The 21,972-nt window shown below is 40.1% G+C and overlaps 1 protein-coding gene across 10 annotated transcripts in view; it reads left to right on the forward strand.

The window, feature by feature from the left end:
- Positions 1–21,972, forward strand: part of ZFPM2 (zinc finger protein, FOG family member 2) — a 456,199-nt gene that overhangs the window by 298,842 nt on the left and 135,385 nt on the right. For all 10 annotated transcript variants that reach the window (XM_079984179.1, XM_079984181.1, XM_079984178.1 and 7 more), the window contains one exon: positions 17,832–17,943. In XM_079984179.1, the coding sequence (XP_079840305.1) occupies positions 17,832–17,943 (112 nt within the window). The remainder of the gene's footprint in view (positions 1–17,831; positions 17,944–21,972) is intronic.

The raw sequence follows: 21,972 nt of genomic DNA on the forward strand, positions 1-21,972 counted from the left end.
CGCACAAACAACAGTACATATGGCAATACCAGATTCATTAAGACAAACATGACTGCAATGCTATGCATAGTTTCCTGGAAGTAAGTGCCGTTGAAAGCAGGTGCTTATTTCTGACTGCATCTGGTTCAGCTTCTGAGTAAATTGAGCTTTAACAAAAGATCTTCGGTCAGCTTAAATGGAACCTTTAGATTTTAATTAGAAATGCAAACATTGTGGCAAAGAAGTGTTACCATTAAAACTGCTAGTGGGAAGTAGGGACCTAGCGATGGAGGAGAAATTAAAGTAAGTATGCATTTAAAGGCAAACCTGCTTAATTTGCACTTTCTGAAACAGTACACTAACTGAAACACAGACATCCTTCAAAATTTGCTGGGACTTCAAAGCACCTTGCAAAGCTCCTGTTAAAACAAAGTTTTCGCCCATTTCATTTTAGCAAGGGATTCATTGGCATCAAAAACTCTGCTAAAATGGAGGTGTGGATGTGTGGATGTTTTTTTCACCAGGGGATTCTAATTTATTTATTTGTTAAAGTTATATGTCACCCTTCGTCTGAGGATCACAGTATAAAAAACACAAAAATACAACTTTTGATGTAGCTGATGGCCTTCCCATAAGTGAGTAGGAGTTTAATCATGCTCAGTTTCACAGGATTCCAGGCTGTTCCTGATTCAGGAAGGAGTTTGCATTGGAATTGTCTGCTACAATAAAGCCCCCTCCCCTTTATTTGGCTTACTGTGGTTTGGCTTACTCTTATGTGCAAACTGGGTCAATACAAGGATGTGGATGAAATGGATAATGGCACTTAGCGCTTTGTTGAATCACTAACTCACTCTCACACACAAGTGCACACACATTTTCTTATTCTGTTCAGGATGTTTTCAGGAGCACTAGCAACTTCAGAATAACAAAATATGTTGACTGGAAGATTTGGGTGGTCATATATTTTAAAAGAAAATGACTAAATACTGTTTCAAAAATACAGTGGAAAGTCTAAGTAGCGTACTTAGTTACATCCTATATCTGGCAAAATTTGGCAGAAAAATTGTGTACGTGCTCAATGTGTTGGCCAGGCAATAAGACTATTTTGGAACTACTCCTGGGAAATCAGCCAAAGCTGATAAATAAGCTTGATGTTTGGGAAGCCTCTAGGACTGTCTGATCTAGTGATCATAATATTATTAAACATGAAATGTACTACTAGAGAAAATAATGTGTTTGCTTTTTAAAAACAATCCCTCTATATAGGATTCAGGAGAGATGTGTACCCACTATTGAAAATGCAGTCTTTATGGGCAATCAGCTACAGAGAAGTACAAATTGGTTTTTTTTATTTTTAAAAAATGTGCAGGAATGTTTCATGTATTCTACGCACAATCTAAATTTTATTGTTGCTATTTGACATGAGCAAGTAGTCCAGACTCATTTATTTTTATCTTACAAAGCAAGGTGACATCAATGAAAATGGTCACAGGCGATTTTTTTATGCAACATAAAAAGAAGAAGGGGGTCGGTAGGCCATCATCTGGGGCTGTCCAAACACACCAATTGGGGTGTTTTAATGTATATCATTTATTTTGCAGGTGGAACATTATATCATCATAGCATATGGGCTGAGACCTGAATGAGCATAGGAGGGATGAGGGTTTGGAGAAACATTTGTGTGTGGGTAGGAAAGCAAGAAGTATTTGAATTCATCTCCAGTTTGGATTAAAATCCAAGCCAGAAAGGAAGTTGGGGTATGTAATGTTCACCTTGTATTCAAGATGAGCATAGTGAATCATGAGACCTGGATGCCTGAGCCAGGATACACGAGTCTCTGGACACATCCCTCCAAAAGTTTCCTCTGGATTTGCTGCTGCTCATTTGTGCAAGTTTTTCCCCAGCATCTTCATGATGTTCTCTTCACCCAAATGGCTGCCCCCAATTCCCCCAACATCATTTAGTCTGATAAGGAAAATTAATCCAAATGCAAATTGCTCCCTGCACAATCATGGCTGCACAATATGACATTGCTATGTTAGGTGATTCTTTAGGTGCATGGCGGTGCCCTCGGGCGTTTTCTCTTGCCACCTCCCCCTACATCTTCCTGTTCCTTGTAGCTGCCAAAACAATGTTTGTTTTCCAAGTGTACCTAATTCCAATTGCTGCATGCTCAGGCCACATTTGCAGATCATAAATTAACCTTGTACATTCTTGTTTTATTTTAACACAGGTTTTGCACAAGAATGCTCGTGCAAAACCTGTGTGTGTGTGTGTGTGTGTGTGTGTGGTGCCACACCAACCCACAATCTCTGCTGAGCGGTGCACAAGATTCCAGGGGGTTTCAGGCACTCACCCAGGGTTATGTTTCCAATGGGAGTTCAGAAAAGGCAAAGGACAGGCACTATTGGATTAGGAATCAGGGAAAAAAGTAATCACTCGTCTTTGGCCACTCTTGTGCCAATGTGCACATGGAAAAATTAGATCTGACTTACCAGATGTGTGATAACAACCCAGTATGCACACAGGCTCAGTGACATCATTAGGTCCAATGTGGATTTGTGTTTACCAAACCTAATGCAACGACCTTGATGTGATTCTAAAATATATCTCCTTGATAGCTTTAGTCAGGAGAGAATTAATGTTCTCATATCCTCCTTGTGGGTTTCCAATAGGCATGCATTGGCCCCTGTGGGAAATGGGATTCTGGACTAGATTGGCCTTTTCCAGCAGGATCATTCCTGGTTCTTAAGAAACTCAGTTCAAATGTGTGAAATAATAACAAAGGTGACAATTATCTGAGTTAAGACATTCATTTGCACTTTAAAGAATAATCCATGGTATATCTGAATATATTGAAAAGCACAATTTTCTCATGCCCTGGGTATTAATAACCACTATAGTCCTCAAGAAAGTGAACTAAGGTTTACTTTGCCCCATTAAGGGTTTGTTTCTTGCCTTATAATTCTGGTAAAGAGCCAGCAGGCATCCCATATAGAAAATTCCCACCAATCACAATTCTCTCCAGCTGAGATAGAATAACTAGAGCATAACTACTGAAAAGCAACAGAATTATGAATTTGTAGAGAGGGGAAAGGCGAAGATAAGTGCATGAAAGTCAGCTAACATTGGTACATGGGTGGTTACAGGAGAGAAAGGGTTAAGCAGATTTTCATTTTAGATAGTTACCGTGGCAACAATCGGTGAGCTCAGGCTGTATCTTTTCTATTTGTGGGAAATGTTTAGATTTACAGAGTAGCTTAACTTATTATATACCTGCCTTGATTGCTGGATAAAGCTTGCTGATTAAAAGCAGAATAAGATACATTTTTATAATAGTACTGAAGAGGAAAAATTCCATAAAACCACTGAGAGTCTTTGTCCAGAGTTCTGTTACGCTCTTTGAACACACTTTCTTTTGACAAACTGTAGCTCTAAACCTGAATTTTGTGTGGAAACTTTACAGCTACCCAGATCAAACATAACTCTAAGCCAAACCATGGCTTAGTAGGAAGATGTGAGTGGGCAGGTTTTCCTGAGAGGAGATTGCAGCCGCTGTCCTTTCCCCCTAGTCCTGCTGCTGCACAACCCAAAGCTTAGCATGTCATCCGAATTTGAGTCTGTTGTTTGTTCAGTTTGTGGGTCTTCTTTAAAAAGTCCAGCATCATACATTCACTTGCCTGAGGCAAGTGTCCTGGAACTTAGTGAACTTAGTTCCTCATACTCTCTCTCAGTCAGTGATCCACATCCTGGATTGAATCTGGCAACTATAGTAGCCTACCTGACAGGGTCCTTCAGGCACCAGAGGGTTGAAACTGTTTGCTTCATGATGACAAATTATAGGCACCAAAATGACATTGTTCAACAGAATCTGTACTGTAGCTGCCTGCTGCTCATGGAAGTTAAAATGAAGCCTACTTGAATTCACACAGTGACTCAGTTCGTACATCATACTAAGACAAACCATGGCTTGCTACAAAAATGTGATTTTCTAGATAGGAGACTATGACTACTTTGTGACCTCTTCTAGTCCTGTAACTACTGTACTGCCATAAATTGGGCCATAGTTTGTCTTAGCATCCAAACCTGAGCTCAGGACTGGGAAAGGAGTGCAGCAGCCACAATATTCTCTCAGAAAACCTGCACACTCATACATATTTCTGTTTCTGAATGCTAGAGAACTCTGAGGAAGAGAGAAAGAGCACTATTGCACCAGATTTGAGAGAAGTAGCAGGCAGAATAAGCAAGTTGGTTGTGCTGCTTATTTCCCTCCCAGTGCTCAGGAATACAGCATGAGGTGTCTCTTCTTCCCTGAGTCATGGATCTGACCAAAGGCCTATAGTACAGCATTCTGTTTTCAAAGTAGGCAACCTGATGCCTATGGAAGCCCATAAGCAAGACATGTGTGGCATAGCAGTCTCCCATTTGAGACTAGTATTCATAGGTTGTTCATAGCCTTCATGACTAGTAATCAATGATACAATTAAATGGTTTAATTCCCCTTTCAAGTCATCTAAACTGGTAGCCATCACTACATCTTGTGGTGACAAATTCCATTATGTGATTTTCTCTTCAGTGGCATTAGCTACCCCTCCCAGTTTGGTGACATTTGCAGATTTGATGAGTGTCCCCTCAATTCCTTCTTCCATTGTTTATAAAGATGTTGAACAACAACAGGCCCAGTGCCCTGAGGCACCCCACTTGTCACTTTTTTCCAGGATGATGAGGAACCATTCATTTTTGGATTTGGTCAGTCAACCAGTTACAAACCCACCTAACAGTAACCTTGTCCAGTCCACATTTTACCAGCTTCTCTGCAAGAATTTCATGAGGAACTTTTTCAAAGCCTTACTGAAATCAAGACACACTATGTCCACAGCATTCCCTTGATCCACCAAGCCACACACACCTGGCATGAGTTGTTTTTGAGAAACCCATGGTGGGTCTTAATAATAACAGCATCCTTTTCTAAGTGCTCACAGGCCAACGACTGTTTATCTATTCTATGACCTTTCCTAGTATCAAAGTCAAACACACCAGTTAGTAGCTATGTGGGTCCTCGTTTTCTTTTTCTTTACCCTTTTTGGAATATGGGGACAATATTTGTCCACCTCCAGTCTGCAGGAACCTCACCTGTTCTTTAGCAATTCTCAAAGATTATAGACAGAGGCTCTGAGATTACATCTGCAAGCTCTTTTAGTACTCTTGGGTGCAGCTCATCAGGTCCCAGGGATCTGAATTCATTTAAAGTAGCTAGGTGTTACCTTACCACTTCTTTTCCTGTCTTGGGCTTCAACTCTTGAAAGCATAAAGCATATGTCTGGGGCAGAATCTGGTACTTTGGAGCTGGGATTCTTCAAGTATTTGCTCTTGAAAATGGATTTAAGTTTGGACAGAGAGAAAGAAAAATGAAGAAATAGAATATTAATAGTGAGATTCGGCTTCTCTCTGCAAGCTTATTTTTGCTAGTTTTTAATCTGTGAGATCACCGTCTGATGTTAGCTCTACATCACAGAAACAGTAACACCGTTGCCTGAGTGCCAAGCTGCCCTCCATGACAATGCAGACCTGCTAGTTCTGTTTCAAGTTCTCTCATATTTGGATGTTATTACAAAGCATAGTGCTTTTTAAACAAATGAATCAAAATATGATGGACCTGCAGCTTCTGCTTGACATCCTCTCTGTAGAAAATAGAGGAGGCACGCAATGATGGTCTGTCTAGTTCCACTTCCATAATCCAGGACCCGAAGCAGGAAATTCAATATGACAAGGAGCTAAGCATAAATTTTACTTCGCAAAAATGAAATCTGATTTACTATGGAAAAGGTGTGTTCACGCTCGAGTTGTATGGCACCGGAAGACTCCTCAGAGCAGGAGGGGCAAGCAATGTGTAACACATCTCAGATCACTTATTCTCTATCCTAGCCAGTTTGATGGTAAAATGGGCAGAAGGAAACTTAGAGGAGTAAGCAGGAAACTTTGTGACATGAAAGGTGAGCCTGTTTTGAATACTTCTGGGAGTTACATGAGATAAAATAAGTTTACCTGCCTCTGAAAAGCCACTGTATTCTGTTTTGGACCTTTGGACTTCTGCAAAATAGGCTTGTACAAAATCAGCCTGTTTTGCAAAAATACTCAGTGTTTGGGTGCTCACATAAATGAATAATGCCTTTAATGTATTATGTGCTAACTTTACTTACATTGGAATGCTTGAAATTTAAATAGAACGCATTTGTGAAGACTGCAAAATCTATGTACCACATGACAAATAGCTTCAAGTCTGTCCTGGAGGGACTGATACCTGGAGGGCAGTACTCAGTCTGTGTGGCAGGTTCAGGGCTCTCTTGAGCAATTGCTGCCAATTAGTGCCAAGTGATAGGTAGTAGTCTTTTTTTTGCAGCAGGTAGTGGCTGTAATTCTCCAGGGCTCCAGAGGTTTGATTACAGTAGTAAGGAAAGAAAATAAGTAGTGCAGTTTTCCCACTATCTCCATTGGTGACCTGATCTTTTTATGTGGTGGCTACCAAGCACTCAAACATTCGCTTTATTGAAGCACATGCATATTGTGGCAAAGGATGTGGGGCAGCCATAAGGAGAAAGATTCCATTCCCCAAGAGTTGCCAAGATGTAGATAGCAGCTATGTGAAACCAATAACTGGTTCTACAGAAAAGGCAACAATATGGATGCTGTGCTAGAAGGAGACACGTTTGAACGATGGAGTTTTCACCAGTGCCATTTGTATCCCAGATAAAGTCATCCTGGTTAACGAAACAGAACATGCATTTATGGCAAGGTGTGATTGCTGGTGTATTTTTCCCAGTGTGGTGGCGTAGAGCCATCCTCCTTACATCGGCACCACTTCATATTACCTGGAGGAGTCTGGGATGGAGCAGGGTAGCAGCAAGGGCAAAACACACTGGCAAAGGCACTGGTTTGGCTGCCCCACTGCATCCACGCAGTCCCATAACCAGAAAGCTGCAGCAAAGTCAGTGTCTTGCAGGCGGTTTTGCCCTTTCACACCAGCCTGGATTTTAACTCCTTTCAGCTGAAACTTTGTGGTAATATAGCAGCTAAAGCTCTGTCTTGTGACATAGCAGACAGGCACTGTCTCTATTGCCTTTAGTGTCTTTTCAGTGAAGATTTTTATTCCAGTCTATATCTGTTTGGGATTTGAAATTGTTTTTATATGTGGTATTACTGTTTATGTTTTTATTGATCTGTCTCTTCAAGATGCTTCATAGGAAATAAAGAAAGCAAGGAAGCAGTGATTCGTAACCAGGGTTCAAGACACCTGACGGGAAGGTTGTAATATGGAATTGGGGGTGGGTGGGTGTGTCAATCACAATAAAATACCTTCGGGTTGCAGAACTCAGTTTGCTTTGTCACAGAAACAAGCTATAAATATATTTTAATAGCAAAACACACTTCACTTTTTACAGGGGTCTAGCTAGTACTTGTTGTGCCTTCATTTAAATTATTTGTCCATCTGCAGGCATAATTGAAACAGAATCAAGCCTGAACTACCATCTTTCCTATTTTCCTGCATGATTGCAAGGAGATTGGATGCATCTGATTCTGCTTTTAAACTAACTCTGGTGGGACGCATGTTGTGCTCTTTCTGGGGTAGGTTGTCCAGCTTTGGTTCTCACCCTGCAGCCAACTCTCACCCATGGTTCCTAGAAGCTGTCACAACAGTGCCACACCCTGGGAAATGGCTTTGACTGGCTGGATAAACTGGGAAAGAGTGTTAGACATGGATCTGGGAGACCTGGTTTCTAGAGCTTTTCCTTATGAAGTTCACTGAGTGGCCTTGGGCCAAGTGCCATTTTACTTTTCAGTTTCTGTATTGGCTTAAGTCAAAGTGATTGTGGGAGTGCTGCATTCACCTTCATTTTATACACCTTCAGGTGCCAGGCCATAATGCTCCCCCAGGTCTTGGGCTGATTGACCTCCAATGCCCATTTAAATGTGTTGTGGGAGGGGTTTGTTTTTTCTTATTTTTACTATTCTTACTATGTGTTTTGTGGACTTTTATTGTAATTTTATGTTGTGAACCACACTGAGATCTGCAGATGAAAAGCAGTATACAAAATTTATTATAATGATTATGATTTCTGCATTTAACAATATTGTACAGCTGGTTTTTATGTTTTGTACACTGCTTACAAGCCATATTGGCATTAAGTGATATATAAATCTAATAACAACAACATGCTGCCTTGTGCTTCAGGTTTGAAAGGGTGTGTGTGTTCACTTATAGTTTCTACGAACTTCCTTGCATACTGGCAAAGTTTTAAAAATAATATGGAAGCATGCATTCTCAAAAGCTAATCTCTGAGTGCATGGTAAGGTAAAGGTAAAGGTACCCCTGCCCGTACGGGCCAGTCTTGACAGACTCTGGGGTTGTGCGCCCATCTCACTTAAGAGGCCAGGGGCCAGCGCTGTCCGGAGACACTTCCGGGTCACGTGGCCAGCGTGACATCGCTGCTCTGGCGAGCCAGAGCCGCACACGGAAACGCCGTTTACCTTCCCGCTGGTAAGCGGTCCCTATTTATCTACTTGCACCCGGAGGTGCTTTCGAACTGCTAGGTTGGCAGGTGCTGGGACCGAGTAGCGGGAGCGCACCCCACCGCAGGGATTCGAACCGCCAACCTTTCGATCGGCAAGTCCTAGGCGCTGAGGCTTTAACCCACAGCGCCACCTGCGTCCCTACTGAGTGCATGGTACCTGAAAATAATTTAGTAGTCTGTCTTTGTCAGAACACAACCATACTTTAAGGGTTGTTTTAAACAAGATGGTTTTGTACTTGGATATGATATAAATGCCATGTGTCATATCTGAACTGTCTATGCATGCATTTTTAGCTGTTTATCCAAAATACATGAAATGGTGATTAGGGGGAAACAGCAGCACCCCAGTATATACAGTCATACCTTGGGTTGCAAACGTGATCCGTGCGGGAGGCACGTTCGCAACCCGCAGCATTCACATCTTGAAGTGCAGCATTCACATCTTGAAATGCCGCATGCACGTGATGCGATTCAGTGCTTCTGCGCATGCGCGTGATGTCATTTTGCAGTTCTGCGCATGCATGAGTGCCGAAACCCGGAAGTAACCTGTTCCAGTACTTCTGGGTTTGGCGCGGTCTGCAACCTGAAAACACGCAACCCTCAGCGTTCATAACCCAAGGTATGACTGTATGCATGTTAAAGAGATAAGTGGTTAAAAACACATGTGCAAGGTAACACAAAGAAAGTCTTGCTTTCCATAGTGGCCAACCAGAAGGACTGCCTGGCGCCTTCATTACATACCTGCAGGTGCCAGACAAAAAGGTTTCTCTTCAATTAGGCATTGGGCTGATTAACATTCAGTGGTCTTTTAAATGTGTCTGTGGGAGTGGGATTATTGCTTGGTTTTTGTTTTATTTTGTATTTTGTGTTTTTATGTAGTGAACCTCTCTGTGATCCTTGGATGAAATGTGGTATAAAAGAGGGATTAACTATAACGACTATTGTGGGAATTGCAGCTCTGTGGTGGGAATGGAGTCTCTGAATATCTCTCAGCACCCTTAACAAACTACAATTCCCAGGATCTTTTGGGGAAAACAATGGCTGTTTAAAGTGGTATAATACTACTTTAAACATGTAGGGCAGATGTGGCTTTAGTGTTTTCTTACACGTGAAAAAATGGATCCCTAGAAATGGCCCCCGAAGTGTCAGTCGTTTATCAGTCCAGGCTCCAGCTTAGAATATTTTTCAAAAGTTTAGATGCTAGTAGCTGTCTTTTGGGATAATTTATTTTAAAGTTGTTTTTAGGGGCACAATAAGTCAGTTTTTAAAGTGATTCCTTAGGACAGTCCCCTTGGGTTTGCATCATCTAAAAAGATTTTTTATCCTCTTGCCCCTGTATAACCCCCCAACAAATGAATATATAATATTCTCACTTAATTATGTCTGTATTCTAATACACATGTGAGAGAGAAAATAGGATTTTGCCATATTATCATATATTAAATCAGTGTTAAAATGCAGGCATATGCAAACAGCCTTATATTCCATAGCCACACACTTGATACAGTGCATTGGAAGGTCAGGGTATTTAGCTGAGTATACTCCCCTTGAGACGCAACAGATTTACAGATATATAGCCTAATCCAAAGTACATATTCTTTAAGTCTTAGAAGATCAGGCTTGAGCATTAATTCTCTGAGGAACTGCTGCAGGGTTGTGTGGTCCTTTCATCCAAATTCTAATGATTCCTTGGCTGTGTTTACATGCCATGTTAAACCATAGTTAGTATGGTAAGTATCTATGGTTTAACAGGAGCAGGCAGCTTGCTGGTGCTCCTCCCTTCCTCTCTGTGGCACTGTGCTTGCAACTGGCTTGTTGTGTCGTCCAAACCCAAATTTGCAGTTTCTTTTCCCCAAACCACAATGAGTAAGACTTGGAGATGATCTGGTTATTGGTACAAGGGCAAAAGAGACAGGGAGTAAGGCAGCCCTTGGTAAGGAGCATGGAGTTGAGTGGAGTACTAGAAATCCTCATTGCCTGGTTTCTTAGCTTTCCTCAAACATCTAACATTTTGTTGAATTTCTCCAGTGTTACAAGAGCTGAAATATACAGCATGTAATAAGCATTTAAATAAAAAGCAGAGATTCTTGAGATGTGTATTTCTGTACAGATCCTGATTTTGCACTTCCATTGGCACTTCCATTTTGCACTTCCATAATATGGACTGCACAAAAACTCTGTCCTGCCCTTTGTTTGCATTAAAAGCATGGTTGAACGCCACAGCCACTGGCGAGCTTTTGGAATTCTTAACATGTAAAACTATGTAGATTTGCAATTATAGTAGTGCAATTTGAATATATATGTTCATCTCCCTCCTTCCCTATCACTTTCCCTCTCTCTCTCTGAATTGCCTTTGTTATAAGCTTACGGATGTCTGTCAAGTGCAGAAACGACATGTCGCTTGTCAAGTGATCATCTCCTGGGGTAAACAGTTGGGCTTCTCTACTTGCAGGAAATCCCAGCTGTCATGTGGGATTCCATCTGTGAATATTCATTTTTATTTTCCTTTCAGTGCCTCACTCCCTACCCCCACCCCCTGGTAGTTTGGCAGCAAACTATTAAAGTATTACACATTCTCATGTGCTTTGTAGTAAATTTTATTATTATTATTATTAACTTTAAAAATATATCCTCTTTTCAGACCACAGCCAAATGCAGGATCTTATGGTGGCTTCCCCTGGATCAGATGACAGGGATAGGGGGAAGAAAAGAATGTGTTTGTCTCCATAGCAGAAGAGGAAGGGGGTGCAGTGAGAAATAGAAGACCCAAGGAAGAGGTTCTTGAAAAGAGGAATTTATTATATTAAGATTGCACACATATTTAAACCACACACTTCCTCAAGGGCAACGAATATTCACGTGTGTTATTCTCTTCTATGTTGGAGTAAGCAAGACAGTCTCTCTTCTTGCTTTTATGTTGTTTATAGGGTTGATTTCCTTGTGATGGCAGCCATTTGGATGCAGTTTAAAATATGTACGTCTGTGCTGAGTTCCACTTTTAACCAGGTTGTCTTGTTTTCCAAAAGCAGGATTGGGCAACCTGTCCCCTTAAGGGTTGTTTGGGACCCTCGGCCTAATTTTATGTTGGTGGCAAGGAGAGAAAAATGGGGAGATAGGAGAGAGGGAGAGAGAGAGAGAGAACACACAAGAAAAGGCAGCGGAAGAAAGATATAGAAAATGTAATCTCCCCACCCACCTCTGGCGCCACTCACCTTGGTTTGTAGCGCCCAACAGATTACCCCTGGGGGAATGTGGCTCTTGGCAGGTAAAAAGTTTCCCACCTCTGTCCTAAACCATAGTTTACACTAAGCACACTTTATCTGGCTTTGACTATAACGAGGAAGTGCAGTTAGCTGAAAATGGAATGAAACCTTTTGATTCTCACAGCCATGCCGCCCAGGTTCATTCTTGTGCTAAACTATTCTTTATGTTACATCCAGAAGCAGTAGCGGTGTTTGTGCTATGCCTCCTGTTTACTTCAGCTGCTGTAGGAATCTAAAATATCAAGCAATTTGAAACTACTGGGTAGAAGACTAGATACATTATGTCTTATAATACAGTTCTTCCTTGAATGCATTTTGTGGGGAACACTTTCAAGAAGCTTCACTTTTGACACATACTTTTTTTTTAAGAGAGAGAGAAAGGAAACAAATAATAGCCTTTCCTTTTCCTGACTTTGTAACATTTTATGGTGTCAGGTTATTTTTGGCATGTACCTTCTTTTTGGATCAGTGCTTATTCAGCCAATATAGTAGCATAGACTGCAGAATGCCCCCTTGCGTGTTTTTAAACTTCCCTATGCAGAGGAAATTAGCATATCAGGGTGAAGAGTCCAGCTTAGTCTTCTTTGTGACATGCTATTTTTCATATGCAGAGATTTATTATTTTGTTAAAGGCAAATTCAGACATTCAACCTTTCCTGCTTGTGGAACTGTACAATCCGGAACACCTTTATTGCTTTATTATACTGAATGTGTAACTGCTCAGATTTTAATCTGTCCTTGGAAGATGTAAACCACTGATGTTATAAATGTTTCTAAGCAATGCTATCTAAGATTACTGAATTATTAGGGATTCCTCTTAGACTGGTAAAAAAATTTTTTTCAAGCATTTTATTGGCTATTTTTGCCTCCATTAACCTCCTGACTTCTGTATAAACAGTACTTGAGGGTTACCTCACTTGTTTGTCCAGTTACTTGAAAGGTTAGCAAAAAGTGGATATCTGCTCGACCTCTCTTATCCTCATTAGCAGATTCTAATTGTTCCCAAAGAGATCAACTTTTGCCCTTGTTTGCCCTTGTCAAATTGGGCTCGTTGTGGTTTTTACAAAAGGAGGCTTGAAACTGAAATAGCACACTCAGTTGAAAAATATTTAAGGGAATGTTGTATAGAGCTACTAATAAATATTTATGTTACATGATGCACCACCAATTCTGAATCACAGGGTTTGGGTACTATAGATGAAAATTCAGAAACGGTGTGCCTTTTTTGTTTTCCCTTGTGTGTATTTATTTCAGTTTCTATCTTTCCTCACCCCTGGGGCCTGGAAACAGTAATAATAATTTAACAAGGTACAGTACAATCAGCAGAATGAAACTTCTAATTAATGCAATATTATATTAAAATATCTAAATCATAGATTTAGAATTGTTGGAAAGAACCCTGAGGATCATCTAGTCCATCCTGCAGGAATGTGCAGCAGTCCCATACAGTGATCGAACCTGCAACCTTGGTGTTATCAACCCCATGCTCTAACCAACCCTATATATTTGAACACTTCCCATTAAAAGCCTCTTTCACAACTGGAAACTCTTCAGTGTTTTGTGGAAAATGTACTCGTTTCCGATTTTGACAAACCTTTAGCTCTTTCCAACATAATAATTATGCATAAATATAACCCTTTTTGGCCTTGTCCATTTGGGCCTTCAAAGCTGTTTACAACAAAATTACATTTTAGAATGCATCAGAAGATTATACTTGATGCAAACAATGGACCGGTTTACATGTAGCAATAAGCCATGGCTTAAGTGTTAAGTGTGGTCTTTCTGAACATCAAACTTCAGCCCGGAATACTATGTGTTGTTTGCTAGCAACAAACCACTAGGTGAAGCAATGCTTTGTTGTTGGCTTATGAACCACGGCTTGTTTTAACTATGTTTTGGTGTTAGGTTCAAACCTAGCAGCCTTGGTTAACCATGGTGTGTTTCATCACCCTATCCCAAGCTACCAAGGCATTAACAGCCAGAAAACAAACCAAGCTTGGGCAAAACAAGCTGTGGTTTGTTTGCCCATTTGTGAGGTAAAACATAGCTTATGTGTGAATGCATTTGGATTGGTTTCCATATGTATGACTAAATCACAAGAATCTATGTTAGATTTTAAAGGAATGATAGGAATACCAATAAGTTAAATATATGTAATGTTCAAGTATATGCATGCCATAAAGTTGGCCAAGACAAAATGCAGCAGGCCCAAAATATTAACTGACTATTGCTAATATTGCAAGGAAATTCTTATTTGAAGAGGTGGATATACTAGTACTGTTGCTTTGTTTGAAAATCAGAGCTAGTAATAAGGAAATCAGATTACTGAGATACCTTCCTAGCACGCTCATATGCTGTCTCTCTAACATTATGTTGGCTTTGGAGATATATATTACCCACTTATTTTTGAGTAAAAAAATTGAGATGTTTAATATGTGTGTGTGTGTGTGTGTGTGTGTGTGTGTGTGTATAAATAAAATAAGGTATATAAGAGCATAAGCTGTCTATGTTAGGTTGTCTATGCTCTTGATTCCTCTTTTGAAAGAACAAATCATAACATAAAGATAAATCCAGCAGCAAATGTCACCATGTGTGTTGGCAATGACCAGCTAACCTTTACCACAATAAGATGAAAGAATAGCCCATACTCCCATGATGTTTTAACATTAGTCCTCAAACTTTTTATTTCCCACCAGCCCAAATAACAGACAGCTCTGCTACATATACTGAAAGTGAGTTCAGGTTAGTTTGGTACAAGTGGTACAGATTGGTGCTCTGATATTAGTTGGATAGGAAAAGGCAAGTGCAACTAGGTATTGCAGAAGGACTTATGATCTGTTCTGCTGGGTCAGACCAAAGGCCCATCTAGTCTAGCATCCTGTTTTCACAGTGGTCAACCAGATGGCTGTAGGAAACCTTCAAGCAGGACCTCAGCACAGGACCATTCTCCTCAGTGGTGATTCACAACATCTAAAGCCCTAAATGACTTGAGACCTAGGTAACTTCTGAACTGCCTTCATAGGCAAGTCCCTCTAAATACGCTTTGTTTGGCATCTGATTCTTTGCTCCACATTTCTCAGCCAACAGTAGTGTGGTGGCCAGTGACAAGGAGGAGCAGAGCCTTCTCCGTTGTGGCACCTACACTGGGAATCCACGTGTGATTGTATGTGGACAGAGCAATCCTAGGTATAGGAAGCTGGTGGAATGTATACCACTTTAAATTAAGCTGGCGTAAGTTACCACATTCGAAACTCTATTCAGGTGAGCTGCCTGAGCCTGGCAGAGGGAAAACAAGCGTTTATGTTTGACATAAGCCACACTTTTTCTCCAGTGTAATTTCTGCTGGGTTGCTAGGTCACGTGACTGAGCTGAAAGAGGTTTGTAATAGCTGGAAGCCTCTCCTTCTCCTGCCACACCTCAGGAACATTGTTTTTGGGGGACTTACAGCAGCATAAGCCTTTACAGTACTACTGGCTGAGCCAGGGTGAAGGACTTATGCGAGCTCATCCCCAGCTCTGCTGTGACAGCCCAAGATCCGCCTATTGCAAAGTTATTCACCCTGGTGGATCTTGGGTTAGGACTGCACTGTTAGTTAGAACCTGGTCATTTTCTCTTCCTCTTCGTTTTGTCATGCATTTATTGAAAAGCATGAATAAACCACTTAATATTTGAAAAATATATTATGTGGTGTACAACCTAAAAACAATACAGCAGTGGCAAAAAAGCATATAAGACAAATAAAAACTGGAATACAGGGAATCCAACCACAGAAAAACATGGTCCAATTTTAGGTATCAGGAAAAGCCTAGGCAGAAAGATTTCCTATTGTTATGTCCTTTTATTAATTTGCAGCTTTATAAATGCCTGCTTTGGTTGTTTAACTTATTTTTGAGCTTGTTCTGTCGATTGCAGTTTTTCTATGATTGCTGTTTTATATGTTACAGACATATATGACCATTTTAGAGCACAATCCTAACCCTATGATGTTGATGGCTGGTGTTTGTGTAGAGGTTGTATTCAATGCTAGTCCTACTCAGATCAGACCCATAGAAATAACCAGAACTAACTCATTTCCATTAATTTGGATAGGTCTACTCTGAATAGAATCAGCATTGGCTACAACCCCTGGTGTATCTCTGCTGACCTCCACTGATGGAGACGAGGTCCCCTGGTGGGGGGCGGGGGGCTCCATTGTGACAGAGGCAGCAGCCTCCAGCTGGTGGCAACAGACATAAAGCTTGATCAGAAGCAGCATGGATCCCTCACAGTTGTTGCAGTGAGAAGGAAGAAAGAGACACCACGACAACTTCTGGCAAGCTGGCAGGACTTAGAATGTGGTGGTGGATTAGCTGCATTGCTCATCCCTAGCCCCACATAGAACTGAACTTGTCACCTTGAAATCTTTTTTAAATAGGTGGATATAAAATAAATGAATGAAAGAAAGAAATTTAAATGGAATAGAAAAAGTGATTTCTTCCTTGTAGAAGATGAGAGGAGTGGAGGAAGCTAATGATTTCAAGACCCGTTCATGTAACGCTAAACCATAGTTTAGTGTTCCATCTATGGGCAACCTGTGCATGGGGTGTGATGCAGTCCGACTAGAGCTGCTCAGTGTGGTTTTTAGGTTTTCAGTTCCTTTCCATGGTGGTTGGACAAGCCTCTTGAAAACAGCATCCGTGAAACATTGCCATTGCTGCTCTATCACAATTGTGCCATATAACACTATATATTAATTATAATAAATAATAATTAAATGATAGAACATTACACTGCTACAACATTTGAATTGCTTGGTTTGTAGAATAGTAGTGTCAGCCCACATATCTTGAGCCTGTCTTTTCCAGCATAATGTTAGGGCATTGTGGTGGTCACTGTGACTCATTTTCCAACCTATTAATGAACCCACAGGATTTGGCTTTAAATCTGTGCTTCCAACTTCTGAGTCAGTCATGGAAACAGAATTTCTCTCACAAAGGTTTGGAGCTGCTGGAAAATGATCTTATCCAGATTTTTTTTTTTTTTAGCGGAGGGGGGTGGGGGAGAAAACCTAGTGGCGTATTACCTTGAGACCCTTTTCATTGTACTCTGTATTCTGAGTCATAGTTTCATGATGTTTGATATACAGAACAAGGACTGGTGAATGATAAATGTCTAACCGGCATTTCACTACCAGCCTATGTTGATAAGGCTTACTAAATTCCAGATCAGTTCCTTCCTTGCATCTAGATTTAACAGAGAGACGGAGTGCCAATAATCTGAACTTTTCTACCCTAACACACAAAATGTGTTTCGTAATAAAATGTGTCACTTTGCCTTTGTAAAGAAGGGTGGGTATCATGCCTCCCCCCCAAAAAAAACTCCTTCTGGGCTTCATTCAAATGAATTCTGGCTGCTGCTTTTAGATTTCTTCTAAGAGATCATGCATGTGGAATCATTAGCATTATTATTTCAACAGTAGTAGAGCAGCACATCAGCAGTCAGTAAGGGGGGAGGAGGGGGGAAATTACATTATCCATTCAGAATAATTTCCCACTATAATATAAATGTTACCCAGGACAGAGCTTTGAAATGGATACTGATTCTTTAAATTCTTTCCTGTCTGTTTCAGGAAATAGTAAGATCTTGTTGATAATGAAGTACAATGTGTCTAAAGTTCACTTCTAAATACTTGGCTCTTTTCTGTGAAAGTCATCTGCATTCCCTTTATAATTCTAAGCCACCAGAGATATGCCTAATCTTGGAGATCTGATCCAGCGCTATCATTCAGAAAAATCCTTGATAATAATTCCGCCATTCAGATCTATGAAAGCACTAAAGCTTTGCAGCTTGTGTCGTCTTCTGCTTCTTCTTTCTTTTGCTTTTTTTTTTTTCCTTCCAAGTCCCGAGGCTGGGGAATAAGGCCTTGGCTTATGGGTTTGGAGATTTAGTTGTTTGCAAATAAAATGATTATTACTATTATTATTCAAGTTCTTAATCAATGCAAGCAAATGGCATCTGTTTGTTATCATCCTTTCTCCAGAAGACAAAGGCTCCAGTCCCTATGGTGCTGACTGCTGGCCCCAAGTGGCTGCTGGATGTGACTTGGCAAGGAGTGGAAGACAACAAAAACAACTGCATTGTGTACAGCAAAGGTAAACACAAGCTGATTTTCCCTTCCACTTTCTTTGCAAGGAATTAAAGCGGTGCTGATGAAACGTGCCTGTTGCATAACAGGTGGCAAATGCGGGTTACAAAGGCGGGCGTGTGGTTCTCATTTCTCTTCTTCTGATCTAAGAAGCATTATTCCATTTTTTTACCTGAAAAAATAGTTTTTCTCCATTATGCATTAAATGAGTGTGAAGCAGAGGCATACTATTACCACTTAAGATTCAAACAGATAAAGCACTTAAAGAAAAAAAGCAGAGAGCTTTCTTATACTTGATGCATTGTATTATATAAAATGTTGATGCTATTGTAAGCTATTGCCCAATTTACCTGCCATTTAAGCCACTGTCCAAAGTATGTCCTAGGCTTTACAGACTTGTTCAAAGACTTGTAGGAATGTAGCATCTCTCTGATTCCCCCACCCCTTAGTTTCTTGCTGCATTGTATCACAAGCCTTTTTTGAAGTTTCTTTGAGCTTTGAAAGTTCATTAAGTAGTTCATTAACCTGCAGTTCTAACCTGATTTAAATCCAAAATGTTGTGCTCGTACCCGCTACCTCGTGACAAGTGTGTGAACCTTGACTTTTTTGAAAATGTTGTTGAAAAATAGCATTTATTTTCTGAAAGATAATTGTAAGAAATTTTATTGTTGTCATTATTTTGGAACCTTGACAGTGATTAAGTATTGAAGACAGCTAGATTTGGCTCATGGCGTGTAAACAAACAAAAAGGTTCTTTGCTCATTAACGACATCATGATGCTATTTAAAATGCATGGCAATTACTACTTTCCAACTTTCCACTGTAGTGATTCCCAAAATGATATGCTAGGATCCACAGTGGTCACAAGAGTATTGTGTGTGGGTTACCATGTGGCCAGAGATTATAGCTGCAACCCTGCACACCAGTAGGTTGCTGAAATCCCATTAACTGCACAGGACTGAAGTTGTTGTGTCATAAAGGTAAAGGTAAAGGGACCCCTGACTGTTGGGTCTACTCGTGGATGACTCTGGGGTTGCGGCGCTCATCTCGCTTTACTGGCTAATACGGTGCAATAGGCAGGCATCTGAACTCTTAAGCTAGGACTTTGGTTCACAGGAGGATTTAGAGCAAAGGCAAAACTTGAAGTTCTGTACAGATAAAAGTATAGAACCTGTATAGATAAAAGTTTGGTCACCACTACTTATTAGATGAACGTCATTCCAGCTCCTATCAGTGTTCCTTTGATCAATAGCTAGAGGCCTGAGCTTTTTTTTTTAAAAAAGGTACAAAATTAAACCTGCAATGCTGAATTGGTACTAAAGATCTATGATACCTGACTGCTCAGTCAAGAAATTTTGAATACAGCTGCTGTGCCCCATTAGCATACTCAATGTTGTATTTATCCCTCCTCCATTTAGTCTTTCCAACTAAGCTCAGGTTTCAAATTCTATAAATCCCCAGTCTCACTGCTTTGTGATTGCTTCAGAAATTGCACAGTTCTACAGCAATTTATTTTAGGTTTTTTTTTATTCCTTACCAAACAGACCCACTGAGATGAAAGATTTGTTTGCTGCGACAACCTAGTGACCATTTTGCATACAACCAGCAAGGCAAATAAGCACCCATATCACTATATTAACATACAAAACACTAATCATAACATCAAAGGCTACTAAAACTTACTAGAAACAATTACAACTTGTTCCTATAATCATTGCAATTTGTACACTTATAAGAGGATTGCCTTTAAACTGCTACAAGCCTTTGAAAATTGAAACACTGAAAACAGAGAATTTGCATGTTTAAAAATGAGTAGTTGCACACTAAGGTCTTATGCATTCTTCCTTTTATAATTACAAAACACCAATAAATTAATTTTGTAACCTGAAAATACCTGATTTAGTTAAGGAAAAACCTTGAGCCAAAAAGGGAATGAATCTGCATCATTTTAAAGTGTAGTGTGACTCATTGCTCTAGCAGCAGAAAACAGCACAGTATTTTGATGTTTGCGTACAGTAACATTTTTCATATGCATGAGAAATTGCAATTTATTTTGAAAGGTATTAAGGACTGTTTATATGGAAACTTTGCAGCAGTTATCCAAAGTACAACTTCAGCCTAGAGATACATCAGGAATAGAAATCCAGGATGTTCATAGTGGAAAGTTTTCTCTGACAGTCTCTTACACTTCTTTTTTATTCTTATAGACTTCTTACATGTTTCTTTCCACCCCCACCTCACACCTTCTTGTATTCTCTCAGTTTTCTGGAAGGTGCAATGCCTGAGCTATGGGGAAGATCTGTAAGGGCTGATCCTGCTACAGAACTACTTGTTTAAATTCAGATCCGATAGTAACGGTTTCTTGAAGAGGAGCCAATTTGCATCATTGTGTATGTATGCTGAAATGTGGCAGTTTAGCCCAACAGCAGATGAGGTGGTAAAATTGTTCCCGGACTGTACCACTTTAGACTGAAGATTGTGCTTTGTGTTGTTAAATGATGGACATAAAAATAACCTTTATTCACATGTAGGAAAGCAAACTATTTTAGACCTCTCTATCCTAACATCTAATTTACTGTATGCAGATTGCTTTTAATATGGAGAAGGGTGTGGTCTGACGTGATAAAATAATGTACTACATGTAAGGTTGAATTATTCAAGGAAATTCTGTGGTTTCAGTGCATGTCTATTGACTCATTTTCCATCAAAACACAATTTTTCCATGCTATCAAAATTCCTTGGGGATGTCAGCTAGTATTGGCATACTAATATATTAATATATATTGAAAAACAGGATTCTGGGGTTCACATAGATAGAAATTCACTACCATAGGATATGATGATGGACATTACTTTAGATGGTTTTAGGAAGGAATTGGACAAATCCATGAGGAGTTACACTTGTTATTGGTCATGAACCAGGAGGTTGCATAAAACAGGGAGAATTATTGCCTGCATATTTGTGGATTATTTAAAATACTTCCAGGCTACCCAGCCTTCAGTAGGTTCCAGGGCAGTATGCATAAAACATCAAGTTAGAAATTCCTAATAGATCCTGGCTGGTCACTGTGGGAAACAGTATACTGTACTAGATTAGATGGAACTTTGGTTCACACCACATGCTGTTGAATCCACATTTTCACACACTCTCAGCCCCAGACATGGTGTGTTCCACAGGAAAGTGTTGACCTGCTGCAGCCTCCCTTACCTAGGTTGCCTGCCAGCCCCTGTGAGACACCAACGGCAGGTTCTGGTGAATCATAAGTGAATTAGCTGAAGGATTTTTTGCCACCTCAGGATGCTTGCTTCCTGTACTCCAGTGACATTTCATCTGCTATGTTCAGATGGTTTATTCTAGGTGTTGAAGGAAAAATAACAGTTGCAATAACTTCATCATTTTTTCCAACACAGTCTTTCTTTTTAATTTTTTAAGTTAGTTTCATGTGCCCAGTTTGGGCAAGTACAATTGCTTATCTCATGCCTCAGAATTTACACAAAATAAGATATCTTACTGGGGCTCTAACAGCTTCAAGATGACATAACATATTTGTTTTCCCAGTTGAAAAAAATGTAACTCCTTACTTTTCATAAAATGATCTTATCTATATTAAAAGATTGGTGTGCAGATCGTTGACTGAGTACTTTTGTGAAAATAGTTGTCAGATCAAAATGAAATAATCCTACTAGGCACTGCTACAAATGGGAATGTCAATGAAGGTCATGTGTGCATTGAATTTGTCCTGAATTTCCCTTAGGAAAGGTGTTTTCCCCCAAATTCTTGGTTGCTATTGGATAAATACCTTCAACTGTTGGAATGTACTGCATTGATAGAGTAGCCAAAAGGCACGGGGGACTGGATAAGCTAGAATGTATAATGTATATTGACCCTCAGTGGGTGTTTTAGCTGATCTCTGCCCCTCTGAAAACCTTTCAGTAATATTTGCTTGGTGTTCGATAGCATGGCATGTGAAGATATAGGCTCCTTTAGCCTGTCTTTATGCTGATGAAAGCATATTCTTTCACTCTCCTGATGGTT

Source organism: Podarcis cretensis, assembly GCF_951804945.1.
Source record: "Podarcis cretensis genome assembly, chromosome: 7".
Taxonomy (NCBI): Eukaryota; Metazoa; Chordata; class Lepidosauria; order Squamata; family Lacertidae; genus Podarcis; species Podarcis cretensis.